Source organism: Scaptodrosophila lebanonensis, unplaced genomic scaffold (genome assembly GCF_003285725.1).
Source record: "Scaptodrosophila lebanonensis strain 11010-0011.00,11010-0021.00 unplaced genomic scaffold, SlebRS2 tig00000053-arrow-pilon, whole genome shotgun sequence".
NCBI lineage: Eukaryota > Metazoa > Arthropoda > Insecta > Diptera > Drosophilidae > Scaptodrosophila > Scaptodrosophila lebanonensis.
Window position 1 is genome coordinate 2,404,777 of NW_022060548.1, and position 13,844 is coordinate 2,418,620.

General features: G+C 36.1%; 1 protein-coding gene across 4 annotated transcripts in view; it reads right to left on the reverse strand.

Moving 5' to 3' along the window:
* Positions 1-13,844, reverse strand: part of LOC115624368 (afadin) — a 73,252-nt gene that overhangs the window by 18,042 nt on the left and 41,366 nt on the right. For 3 of the 4 annotated variants that reach the window (XM_030519029.1, XM_030519028.1, XM_030519031.1), the window contains 3 exons: positions 5,515-5,867; positions 1,479-1,600; positions 2-56 (listed from right to left, as the gene is read on the reverse strand). In XM_030519029.1, the coding sequence (XP_030374889.1) occupies positions 2-56; positions 1,479-1,600; positions 5,515-5,867 (530 nt within the window). The remainder of the gene's footprint in view (position 1; positions 57-1,478; positions 1,601-5,514; positions 5,868-13,844) is intronic. The other variant, XM_030519030.1, reaches the window with a different exon arrangement.

Here is a 13,844-nt window from a genome sequence, read left to right on the forward strand (position 1 = left end):
CCGAGCTGAGCGCGCCATCCTCATCGTTCCACGAGCCCGGTGAAGTGGGTGAACGACTGTTGTTGTTGTTGTTGTTGTTATTATTATTATTATTATTGTTGCGTTGCCATCATCATTGTTGTTGTTGTTGTGTATTAATGGGCGTAGTGTGTTCGTGTTTGTGTGTGTGTGTGTATAAGTGAGTGTGTTTATGCGAGTGCAAATTATTTTGCATTTCATTTGGCGGTTTTTGGTGGTTTGTTCGTTTATTCGTTGAATGTTGGTGGGTGGGGTGCATGATTAATGTTTTACATAAAACATAAAAACAAACAACACATAACGAACACAAAAGCGAAATAGGCGTGAAAATAAATAACAAACATATATTTAAATATAAATGAATACATAACTCAAAAAACAAAAGCATGGAAAGAGCATTTAAATACGTGCATACATACATTTATAGCTAGATATATCTATATATGTACATATGTATGCATGTACTTGTATATAGCGTAGATATGAGCTTCTTAGAATGCGTCTCATTTTTAAGAAATGCTGATTTGCATAATGCAAAAAGTAAACACAAGAGCTTCTGGGCAAAATTGTAATGCAGAACAGAGCAGTTCCTCTACTTATTTCAATTTCCCTCCAAATTTCCAAAATTAACAACAACCTTTACTTGGAAACTTTGAACTCGACTATTAGGCTATTTAAAGCGTTTAATAATTTGAAGTTTGGCTCGGCTAGGATTATTTAAAGCATGCAAAGATACCAACTTAATTACTGCAAGATTAATAGGCAATCCCTATTAAGGCCAAACAGAAGACTTTTGAACCAATTCTTTATTTAAGTGAAATTAACTATTGTCATGGACATAAGCAAAGCTCGAGTAGTGAGGCACATAGTAGCTTTAGCTTCTTTTGTGCAGTCATAGAGAGCATTTCTGTCAACTAGACAGTGTCAGCTGAAAACTACGAGTTTCGAAACTCCCAGATGGACTAAATGAACTAAAATTACATTTCTGAAGAGTTCTCAAATGCAATTAAAAAAGGGGCTTTAACAAATGCTATGTCTTCCAATTGAAATTGTTTATAATTTAACATAATTACTGTATTTGATTGATTAATAAATTATTTGAGAGTTGCTTTGGAGTTAAATTGAAGCCCTTTTTATAATGCGTTTCTATTTTATTTTTACCTAATTTATTTATATTTTTACTGCCCAACTTTTTGTTAGCTCTTACATTTTTTCTGGCTACATACTTTATGGCTTTAGGTTGTAAATTAAAGGGACCTCATTTTATGAACTGCTTAAAGCCCTTGGTCTGATTAATGCTCTTGTGTACGTATACGTATGCTCGTATTTTGCATCAAAATGAAAACAACTTTGAAAAAGCCATAAATACATAGGCACGCACGTTTAGCACATTAACATAATAAATACGCATTTTAATTAAACTCTTGAACTTTACATCGATTGCACTCTTGAGCACTCACCTCTCATATAGGCATGCCGAATCCAGTTGCGATTGAGACAAAGCCAAATTGTAACGTCCATCTGTGGGCGAATCCAGAAACCGATACGAGGCTACACGTCCGAACATGACAACCGAACCGTTCTGTCAATCACAAACGAAGGAGAGAAAGAGATAGAGAGATCATTAAATCATTTTCAATTATTAAACATATCAAGTGTTGCCGTGTTAACGAGTTTGCCAATTCAATTTAACGCCTGCGAGAACGATTTTCATCCAGCCTCTGGCGTAAATTAATTCATTTCATAATTGTAATCAAATTAAATATTTACATGCGGCCTGTGCGAGTGCATGACTCGATGCTGCTGACACAATTTTAGTTGCGGCCGAGCGGCCTGAATGTTTTCAAATCACTGCAGCATTCGAACAGCAATGATTGGAAAAAATTTGGGGCGTTTCGAAATCAATGACGTTGTATGCACAACGACGCCCCTCAATGGGGCCAAGCATGTTTTTCGTTTTCATTACACTGAACAGAAAATGTAGAACATATCGAGCACATTATGCTTATCATTGTAAAATACATTTAATTACATCGATTTGTCCCGTAATCATATTTATATTATAACTTTATGGGATCACCATCGATGGTTAAGTGTTAACTCTCTTTAGGGGCCCTTTCACGAAATACTGGAGGCTGACATAATGGACTTCGCTTATACTATGTACACATATCATTATTTGTACATTTGTAAATCTGTATATAAAGATACAAACATAATTAAACTAGTTACCTTCCATGTCATCTAAACATTTAAAATGGTGTGAAAAGCTCATTTTCCTACTAAGTAGTTGACTTCCCACTACTTGACAAATTTTCGAAGACAATTAAAAAATTGTACTGAAGAAAAGCAATTGCTGATTAAAATGATGAAAACTTATTGAAGCTATAAGTTGATGTTTTATATATTTTAGATATTTAAATACAAGTATAACTTCACAAGATGACAATATTTTTTTGCAGTGCACCACATATCAGTTCCCTGTAGTTGTTTTTGTTTATTTAATTAAACATTTCGTAGCTGACTAGACAAGCTTTTGGATTTGAAATCTGTTTTTAATTAAGTCCATTTTTCGGGCGCCTTTTAAAGCTCAGCTCTGTGCGAATGATTGCGATTCGAAGTTTTGTCATTTGCATTTTTGTTTGGGTTCGTTGAACCGCAACCAGCCAAGACCTTGTCGGCAATTCTAACCCCCATTTGGCCAATTGAAATGGTAAATAAAATAAAATAAAATTTGTTCAGTGAATTACGCAAAAATTTATCTTCCCAATCGTGTGTGAGTGTGTGTGTGTGTGCGTATATGTGTCTCTAGAGACAGTTTGACGTTATAGCCGCTGTCTCGATTTAGCTATATGTATGTGCGAGTGCGTTTGTGCCTTTCTGTGGCTGTGTGTTTGTTTTGGGGAAGCACCGCCATCATCGTCGTTGTCGTTGTTAATGCCAGCAACGAACCACTGGCGCCTCCAACATCAGGTCATAAGTTTTCTCTGTTTATTTGGTTTCGAATTCATCAAGCGGAAAGTCAGAAAAGTTTATGCAGCAGCAAGCAAACTTTGTGTTTTTTTTGTTGTTGTTATTGTTGTTGCTGTGCTTTTTGTTCAGATCGTTGTATTTTGCGTTTATTTTTGCTAATGCGTGAGAACGAAACGTACGAGCGAGGGAACTTGATTCGTTTACCAGTTGTTTTAGTTGTCGCTGTCGTCGTCGTCGAAAAGTTGTCAAAACAAAAGATAAATCAACTGTGGCTTGTCGTTTGTGCGCCTGTGGATAATATATAACGGTTTGTGTTACACACATACACAGGCACGCATATGCACACACACACTGGCATCCATAGAGCCGGATGGGTTTATGGCCCAAAAACCTCGAGCATTTCAAAGGCAAACCCACAAAGCAACTTTAGTTGATGAACTTGAAATGTATGAGGAACAGGCACTCAGTCAGCCAGTCAGACAGACAGAAAGACAGCTGAATGATGAAGTGATTGTAAATTGGGGAGCGGAGGAATGTGATCCACCTCCTGGGTTTAAGGGAGCAACAAGTTGCTTACCGAATTTCGTTTCTCGATGGTTGGGCTAATTTTTTGGGGCACTGCTGCTGTGGACGTGAAATTCAGCCTCTGCTGGTTTGTTTGTCTTGTTGACTGAGCCATGAGCTGGTTAGTGAGAGGAAGTTGGCAGCAGCTGACTTACGAGGACTAGGATTTATTTTCCTAAATAGCTTAGATTAATGCGTTCTGACTTTTAAACGTATTTGGAAGGCTTTTGTTGTTGATTAAGAAAGTTACAATTTTCTAGGGCCAAAGTTGCAGTAAAGTTTACAGTCAATATTATGTAAATTGTCTTCTTTTTAGAAACCTCTAACAGGTTTATATTTGCAATAAAATCTTGTTTATATTCTATAAGTTTAAGTTTTTGTTTAAGTGTAAGGATAAGGAAGCTCATATTTTCCAGAGCCAGGTAAAAAGTGTTGTTCACCGCTCATTATAATCAATTTATTTTTATATTACATATAAATATTTTAATATTTTGTATGTACATACGTGTATATTATATTTGGTGTTTAAAAAACTTAAAATATCTTGCTTTAATTCCATTTTAGCTTTAAATTGTTGAAATCAAGGGATATGTCAAGGCTAAAAATGTTTTCTAGCATGTGTGAAATATGTATTGAAGGTAGCTTTTTAACAATAAAATCCACCAGCTTAGACATTTCTAATTAGAAACTTCTTCCATTGTTACACTATTCCGTTTAAGCGTTTTGCCCTAATCGGGAAGTTCAAAGCTTTCCTCTTCTTGCACAACACAAATCTAATAGAGTGGCAACCGCTATAATTTGCTAAAATGCACTTTACTGTCGTGCTTAAGCCTCCATGTTTATCTCCTGACAGCGACCACAACAGTAGGCTCTAAAGCAAACACGTAACTGCACTACAAATAGCCTTACCCTAAGCTAACCACAAACACTCACACACCAATGCAAGCAAAAACCACAGACGCGCGAATGCAACCATTTTAAGCCCCACAAAAACACACACACACACAGACATACAGGCACAGGGTCAAGGTCAATGGAGACAACGAGGCGTCATAAGCTACACGAGATTTATGGAATCATTCGCGTTCCATGGCTGCCTAAAATTTTAACAGCAAATGTTGCATGTTGCACGGCACATGAAGTACGCATTAAGTTGCTCATACGCCATGTATGACTTCTGAGAAATTTGTCATATGGAGGGCGCTGACAAGAAGGCAACCGCACAAGAGTTAGTTAGTTACTCGATAGTGCGGGACTGACGTCAGGTCTAATTAAGTCAAATTGCTGTAATTAGCCGAGACAATAGATAAATGACCACAAGCAAGCAAAATGTGAAAAGCCTTTTTCGAGCACACATGTGAAGGTCAAATGAAAAGCTGTCAAAAGGCACACGCTTAACCCATCGCTCTACTTTACAGTTACAAACACGGAATTTTCAATTTCATTTAACTGTATTTGAAAAAAACACTTGTTATACTGCGAGAAAAAATGAAATAAACGTTTAATTCCTTTAAGCTGCACGGTAGCAAACCTCAACTTGTTGGCATTTAGATTTAATCATCAGGCATTCAATTAGATTAGAAAAAGGTAATCCATCTTACAATGAAATATATTTCCCTATTACTTAACAATACAAATAAAGAATAAATGATAATGTCTAGAGCCCCACTATAGCGTTTCTTAGCCAGATTGTTTAAATGAACCTAGAGTTAGAAACAACAGGAACAAAGTGTTATAGAAAAGGGGTGCTTTTATGTTCAAATATGTTCCATATGATAAAGTTTGTTTTTAATGATCAATTGATTCAATTGATAAACATAATAGATCTGAATATTTCAATGTTCAATCCAAAACGCAACTCTTTTTAATCTGATGAAAGCTTTTAAGCTTCTTAGCTTCAATACGATTTCGTTTGAGCTAGTTTATAATTTTCTCCAAGTGTATTTAACTTTAACTCACATGCAAAATGGTCGGCTGCGTGATGTGATGTCCATTAACAAAGGTCAAGGCATCCGTGTGCAACGGCGTCACAGTGCACACACCCTCGTGCAGCGAGATGAGACAATGTCGGGGCTGTATGGAGGGTCCGAAGAGCTGCAAGCAATTCGTATTGGCCGAGCCCACCTCCACGGGATCACTGCCGAGCTTAATGCGTCTCCCGCCATCGCCGCTGTGCGTTACCTCGACAAGGACTGGTCCCTCGCGATCGCTGGACATGTGATTGGCTCCATTGGAAGCACCCAGTGGCTTTTTCTTGCGTCGACGTGGTTGTGAATCCGCCGGCCGACGACGCACGTGGAACATAATGGAGCCTGAAACGAGATGGAAAATCAAAAACCATTAGCTGGGTCTAGTTGTGCAATCATTTAAAACGCTTTTACTTGCTAGATTCATTGTGCAATGGAGTGTTTTGAAACTTTTCTGAAAATTATATATCTTAGTTGCTTGCAACGGCAGCTTCGCAATTTGCGGCCTTTGGCTTGGAAATCTCGCTGGGAAGTGCAGTTTAGGCGCTGGTGCCGAATAGAAAAATCTGATATGCAAATATTGAATGACTGTATGATGATGGGAGACAGTGATGGCAATATATATTGGGAGTAGAGGTTGAAATTTTAACAAACATGTTTGATATGAAAACAAAATTGATGCAAAATAAATGCATATAAGTTGTTTTTTTTTTTATTAAAAGTACTCGTATTTACTAACAAATAAATAAAATTGTTAGATTACAGATGTTTTTTGCTAGCCGTTATATTTTTTTATGAATTAACTTTTTCGGCTCAAGGTCAATCCAGATATTTTTACGTTGCATTCTGTTTCATATATCAAAAGCTTGTTGGCAATTAATTTCGGAGTAGTAGCGAATGTGAAGTTTATAAATTCTATCAGATTTAGATTAAAAATTGACATACTCTCTTGTGTAGAGGTTATTCTATACACTGTTGTAAACAATTTTTTACGAAAACAAAAACAAAAGACATTTTTACATCGAATATAAGTTAATTAAATGGCATGCTCAGTATTTACCAAAACTAGTTTCGAAAAACATGGGTAAACTTTGAAAGAAATATTAAAACTGTGAAATCATGGTAGTTTGTTGTCTAAACATTTTTTTTGAGGACTGGGAAGTATTTGTTGTTTTCAACTTTTACAAGCCCAATTAAAACATTTCATAAAAGAGAATGAAGTCACTAAATCAATCATCAATTGAAGCAAACTTTTTTTAAGAAATTTAAAAAAGCCAAACTCTAATAAAAGTATTCCTCTATTGCTGTTCCATCCAATTTATTTGTGCAAAGCTTTGCTGCATTTTACAGCCACGATTGTAATTCGGCTCCGGGGCACGTCACAAACCTATCAAACAATGCAATTTGTACGCTCCCATGAGACAGCAGAGAAATAGAAAAAAAAAGAAGAAGAACAATTTCGAAAAACGAAATCAAATTCTAGCAGCATCATCAATTTCAGTTTCGATATTAGCTTGTTATTGCATTGTTCATTTTTGGCGTGCGTCGAAAAGCGTAAGCGAGCAAAACAATAAAGCCGGAAAGCAGTTGCCTTCGACCTATTCAGTCAGTCACTCAGTCACTCACACTGCCAGTTAGTCAGTCAGTGAGTTAGTCAAATAGACAGTTGAACGGACAGCATCACGCCGTCCGTTTCCATGATATCAAAAATATTTCTATATTTTTTATTTTTTCCTTTTTAGTATTGAAGAGTCAACAGCTATGTAGAATAGAACAACCAACGCCCCCACAGGCGGCCGTGGAGCAAAAAGTTGTGGAAGGAAAATACGAGTAGTGTATGCATAGCTAGCTGATGTTGATTATGTTAACTTTGGCTCTACTTTTGTTTTTATTTTTATTTTTGTTTTGTTTTGCTTTTTGCATTGCACAGAATATTAAACGAAGCATGCAAAATATGATGGCAGATAGACAGACATGGCAGTACAGCAGCCCGGCCGGCCCCTTTTTGATAAATTTGTCTACTTTTGGTATCGTTGGTTGGTTAAGAAGAAGTGGTTTGTTTCTGGGGCTTGTCTGGGGAAAATGCAACAATCAACCAAATATGTAATGCAGTGCATTGCCCCAAAACTTATTAAGCATGATGTGATGCCCAACTTGGTTGTGGCAAAATATGCAACAATGTGGAACATTGTGCCATTGTGCAACGGGGCGTATGGGAAATGTGGAAATTGGCACACAAATCTATAGGGTATACGGATTGCTGTAAAAGCTTACTACAACAACAAGAACTAACATATCACATTATATTTTTGTACCTTTTCGTCGAAACCAAAAGAACCACATTTGTTATTATGTCTTATTGTTGTGGTTGCTGTTTCTGTTGTTTGGGGAATTTTGATGATACGTTATGACGTTTCGTATTTCTTTCTCTGCCGTTGCCGTTGTTGTTACTGCTGTTCATAGCCGGCAACTTAAGCTGAATTATAGCATGATGTTATAGCTACAATATCATTGTTGCTCTTACTGTGCAGATTGTCATTGTTGTTGTTATTGTTGTTGTTGTAAAACAAAAGTTGCAAAGAGCTTGCACCAGCTTGCACCAGCAACACAAAAATGAACTCAAGTGGGAATACTGAAGATGTCAAGTACTAGGTAAACCAAACAAAAAGCTGCGCACAAATACCATAAAAGAAGGCAAGGATTTACAATTACTGTGGTATCACAATGAGGGTTGGGGTAGCAGGAGGTGAAGGATTGACGTACAATGTGGCTTTCATGTGTTAGTTTTGATGTGTGTTTACATTAATGTTGGTTGTGGGAGCAAGTCTCAAAGCATGGAATTCTTAATTGAATGCCTGATTGGTTGCTATGAAGGTTTTCACCTTCTTCTCAATGCTTAAGTACTCTTGGCGGCTTCTCGGCATATACATAATTCTCAAGTAAAAGTGGTTAAGCTAAAAGTGAACATTTATTTTAAAATATAACCAACTACTTTTTTTTTTGTTTAACACTTTAGTGATTTGATTTAATTTTCAAACGCCATTTTGCCAGATAGGTTATCATTTCTATGTTGTCTATGTAGTTATGAGAATTTTAAAGTCTTTTCTTCTTTTAAATTGTATCTAATATTTGCGTGAAATGGATGAACTCCTGCGAATTTTAAATGTTTCGGTCGTGATATTCAAAAGAAATAATTTTTCAAATATAAACTTCTGTATATAATATAATCTTTTATTTCCATTGATTCTAAAATAGTTACTGGGCTGCTTCTATTTCGTTGATTCATGTAAACTACTATATAATGAGCATTCATGTTATCTACATATCTGCACGAAAACGTACGAATTTAAAAACAAATATGTTTTCCAAAACTCACATATTTCCTAAAATTAATTTAAAAAATACAACACACATGTCATTAAGCGTATTTTTCAAATTTTTATTGTTTCCTAATATTTCAATTGGAAACCCCAAAAAATAATATTTAAACCAATAATCAACTTCAAGCATAGTTCAACTCTTTAATCCAAACATAAAGTAATTTTTACAAGCTCCACAATTTCCTCAATCGTGTTTAAAAATCAAACAGAAATGGCTAAACCACTAAATCCTTTCGATAAATATTAAGAGCATTGAAACATACAAATTTTTGAACATATTATATTCATTAGCCCCATTTTGAAAATAAAGCTAAAATACATTTAAACATTTAGTTTATTAATTATCTAATGGTTCTAGAATATTTGCTAATTCCAGCATCAAATTTTAATCCAAGCTTCCTTTTTCATTGATTGAGGGAGATTGTTAATTCTTTAATTTATAACATTTCATTAGCTGTGCTGACAGCTCTTTCTAGTCCAAGGATATTTGTTTGGCGTGGCAGCATGCCTGACCATCATTAAGCTTATGTCTAATATTGATTCAAACTTTCAAAAAAGTAGACAGCATACTTAATTAAATGAACGATACTGTAATTTATGACTAACGTGCAATTGTAAATCAATCAGCAGTGCAAGTCTGATGAGGCGAACTCATTTTGCATGCATGAACCGTTAAACCAAACAACTACACTACAACATATAGTCGTACGTATGTACATATATACGAGTAGGTATGTGGGATGGAACACCTTCTCCAACACATGGGCAATGAGTGCTTTCAAGCATAACGTGCCAGTGGCAGGTACAGGATATTCAATAGCAAACGGATAGTTAAAATTTCCGCTGTCAATGTGCCACACAAGCAATACATATACGAGTGTACAAACATATCTACATGTGCACGGTCTTTGTGTCCATGCCGGTGTGCTGTAAGTGTATTAAATTCAAATAAAGCAATGGCCAACACAAGAGCGAAAGTACACATTTTTCCACCTTTTTCTTTTGTGGACACATCCTTGGCAGTTGACATTTAGACACGGACAGGCAAAGGGCGAAAAAATGTGTTGGCGGATGAGTGGATGGTGGAACGTCGTTGATAAGATAAAGCGAGCAAAGTAGGAAGAAGCATTTTAATTGTGCGGTACCCCCTCGGCTCTTCCCTCTTGGTCAATAGGAATGCATGGGTAAAGGTAACAAAAACGGTAGAAGAAGAAAAAACAAAACCAGGAGCCACGAAATTGGTTTATATACCGAACCGTAGCCATGAACGCCATACACAATGTTGACAGAAGAACGAACGAATGGCAGAGAGCAAAGGCAGCGAAAGCAAACGCGGTAGCCATGAAATTGATTTTGCTAACGTGTAAGGATCAAGCCAGGCCATATATGCACTGTGGACAAAAATTTTAACCGAAACAGAATTTTAAATAGAAAAATAAATATATAAATAAAAGATAAAAATAAAACTTAGCGAAGCAATAATTTAATTAAACTCTTTTAAAATATCCAATGCAGTTTGTGAATCCAATATTTAAGTAAAGCCTAGTATGGCTATAGAATTGCCATCAATAAAGCAGTTTTTTCAGTGTAGCTTTGCATATGTACATATATCTGTAACCGTGACTGTGCCTGCATGTCTGTGTGTGCTGTGTATTCCCATTGTATTGGCACGTGCATAAGTGCGCATAAATTGGCAACAGCGTGGAAAAAATAAAACCAAAATCGTTGCATGTAAGTGAGAAAATTGCATAACGAGTTGACTGAGAGCGCCTGAAGGTATGCTACAGTTATGTGGCCTATCCACATAAGCATGTGGTTGTGTGCGTTTGTCATGCTAATGGCGACCACAGTGGCCGGCCAAGCGTTTTAGCCAGTTTAATGGCATCGCCAATGTCCATTTGTCCTTGTGGAATGCCATGTGTGCGGGCATTAATTTTTATTAGCAAGGCTTTCGTCTAATCGCCGGACCAATTTAGCACACACGATGTGGGAGTTTTAAGCACGTTTCAGCAATGTTTGCAGAGGCTACGGGCACGAAATCAATAAATTGAATCAAATGAAAAATATCTGAATCATTACCATCAGTTCCATAAAAGCATAAATATGCACAGATTTCATGTCGAGAACAAATTAAAGATTCTCTGATGAATCACGAAATACAACCTGAAGTAGAAATCAGTCAAAGGTGAAAATGATAAAATATTTGAACATTTGATATTTGGGAGATTCATAACGAAGAATATATAATTGCCCCGAAATAGGCAGAAACACTGAAAATAGGTTAAGGAAAGAATTTGGAAGTATCCATTTCTAAATAAAACTTTTTACAAATATTAAGTGAAGCTTACGTAGCCGAAATAGAAAGTATTTGTTATTTATTTATTTGTATAGTATTATATTCTCGGTAATAAAATATATGTAGATCTTCAGAAGAAGTTTAAAGCACATGCAAATATTTTTATTGAATAACGAAACAAATTGTTCTCAAGTAATATCCACAAACTGCTTATATACTTTATAAAATTATTGCGAGTCCTCTTACCAAATTGGCGAAGGATTACTGTATGCTATGACGATGACCCTACCCTCTTTTAAGAATAACAGTTCCTCCCCTGCTTCATACATTAAAGCTTTGGCTGTCCAGACATACATCTCTTGTTTTGAGCTACTTTGGAAAAACAAGTAATGACACTGATATAGAGGACTGCACTTTTGTATATACATACATTAACAGTCAGTTTTTAAAAGTATTTATGGCTGATTTTAAGAACTTGTGCCGAAAAATGTACAAACTATTCGCACATCAATTTATTACTTTATTTCTTGTAGCCTAACAAAGCTTCCTTCATGAAACTTGGCAATTCCATCTCATGTTTTATTGAGACATTGTTTGAAACATGAAATGTTGGTCCACATATTCAAAAATTAGATATCAATGTGCAAAGCTGTACTTTTTTTATCCAATTTATCCAGTTGAAGGTCTTTAAGAATCCATATACGCTTTTCACTTGATAATAATTTCCCAATGGAAATTAGTGCCTGTTTTTACAGATTCTTCCTCTTTCTGCTGCTTACGATCATAATAATTTTGCCAAAAACCATTTCATTTGCTATTCAGTATATTGTCTAGGACCCAACAATTAAAAACAATAACAAAGAAAACAGCAGCAGACATTTTATACAAACGGGCGGTGTTTTAAAATTAAAAACTTCTACAACACAAATCACGTGCCGGATCCAAGAATTTAATTAAAAGCAATTTTGAAAAGTTTTCTTTTTTACTTCAGCCTCATTCATTTCAATAGCCTGGCAACGCTTTTGTTTCGTCTAATTGACTGAGATTGATTTTATTTGAAAGAGCCGAGCCGTGCCAGCAACAGAACAGCCGACCAGCCGACTAACCGTCCAGCGTACCGTTCGACCATAATGGGCGTGGCAGCATGTGTTGGAGAAATTAGCCAAATTAGTCGTAAAACGTGGCAGTTGCGAATTTAAGGTCTCCGGAAGCAGCCAACCAAATCCAAAGATGAGATGAAGGTCTTTGTTGGCCATTTTCATTTGGGATGCCAAGCACAAAGCCCAGACATTTTCAGATGCCCTGACATTTCGACTGTTCTGAGCTCTCTGTCTGTGCATCTGTATCTGTATTTGTGTGCTGAGCATAGTAAAACAATGAAAATTTAATGAGGCAACATCTTTTGTGACACAAACAGAAATTCAAACACAAGTCTTAGGCTGCAGCCACATAAGCCGAAAACAAACTTAAAGCCCATTTAAGTGCGGCACAACAAGTCAAAGCAAAGCCTTTTCGATTGGCAGCTGATATGATTTGAAGCAAGCAAGAGAAAGCAATTATGGCTTATGTCTCTGCCGAGCTAAACCTTAAGGCTTCAATTATTTGGAAAGGCAACGCCTAGGATGCTACGTACAATTAGACAAGTTGGTTTAAGAACCTGTTGACGGGCTGTTGATTTAACAACAAAATGGCTTTAAATTTTTTTGTGAAAATATGAAAAGTCTGACATTATCTTCATGATAGCATAAAACACATAACTAAGGAAGAATGGTTTTATTTAAAAAACTTTGTTACAATTTATACATACTTGTATTATGTATATTTAAATCAAATTAAATTGCAAGAATTTCGCAATACTCAATTGCTCTGAGCATTGAATAATTGATAATTCTATATATGTAGTGATTTTTTTATTTGTTTAAATTCTGACTTAAATTCTCAAATGACTCAAATGAATTCAAAACCTTTAACATATTTTTGTTCAACAACTTCTCGAAAAACACTTTTCTATTCAAACTCTTTAGCTGTTCCATGTATGTGTAGCCCAAATATTGACTCTATGTGCTCCGCATATCAGCAGCCAAAAATAGACATAGACGATAAAAACTCAGCCACTTTAAGCTCGATTGCTTTATTTAATGTTAAAGCAAACATATGTATACTTGAAGAACTCCCACTCCATACGGCCACTTTATCTGGCTACAAATACAGTCAGCAGACGTTATCGATGTACAAAATCTAATTATCTACATGCCCCTCCATGCGACCCTCACGTCTAACAATTTACCGCACTCCGGGGGTGCCTTGATGACGACGGCAGCAGCCAGTCAAGTGCTGCCGGCAGCTATCATCATTTTTGCTAGACAATTTGGTAACAGAAACAATAAAAGTATAATTGCCGCACTGAAACAAAAGAAAATATAACGCACCGACCGAAGACGAAGAAAAAAAGCCAAGAAAAGAAAATGCCAAAATACCAGAGAGACAGTCCCATCTTGTTGTTGTCAATGCCTTTGGTGAAATATGGATGATTGCGTTATGGTATGATTTGGGTTTGGCATGCACCGCGCGAAAAAATTGCAATAAATTGGGAAAGTAAGAAGACAATTTGGAATTATGGAAAGTTAAGTTACAATAGCTAAGAAA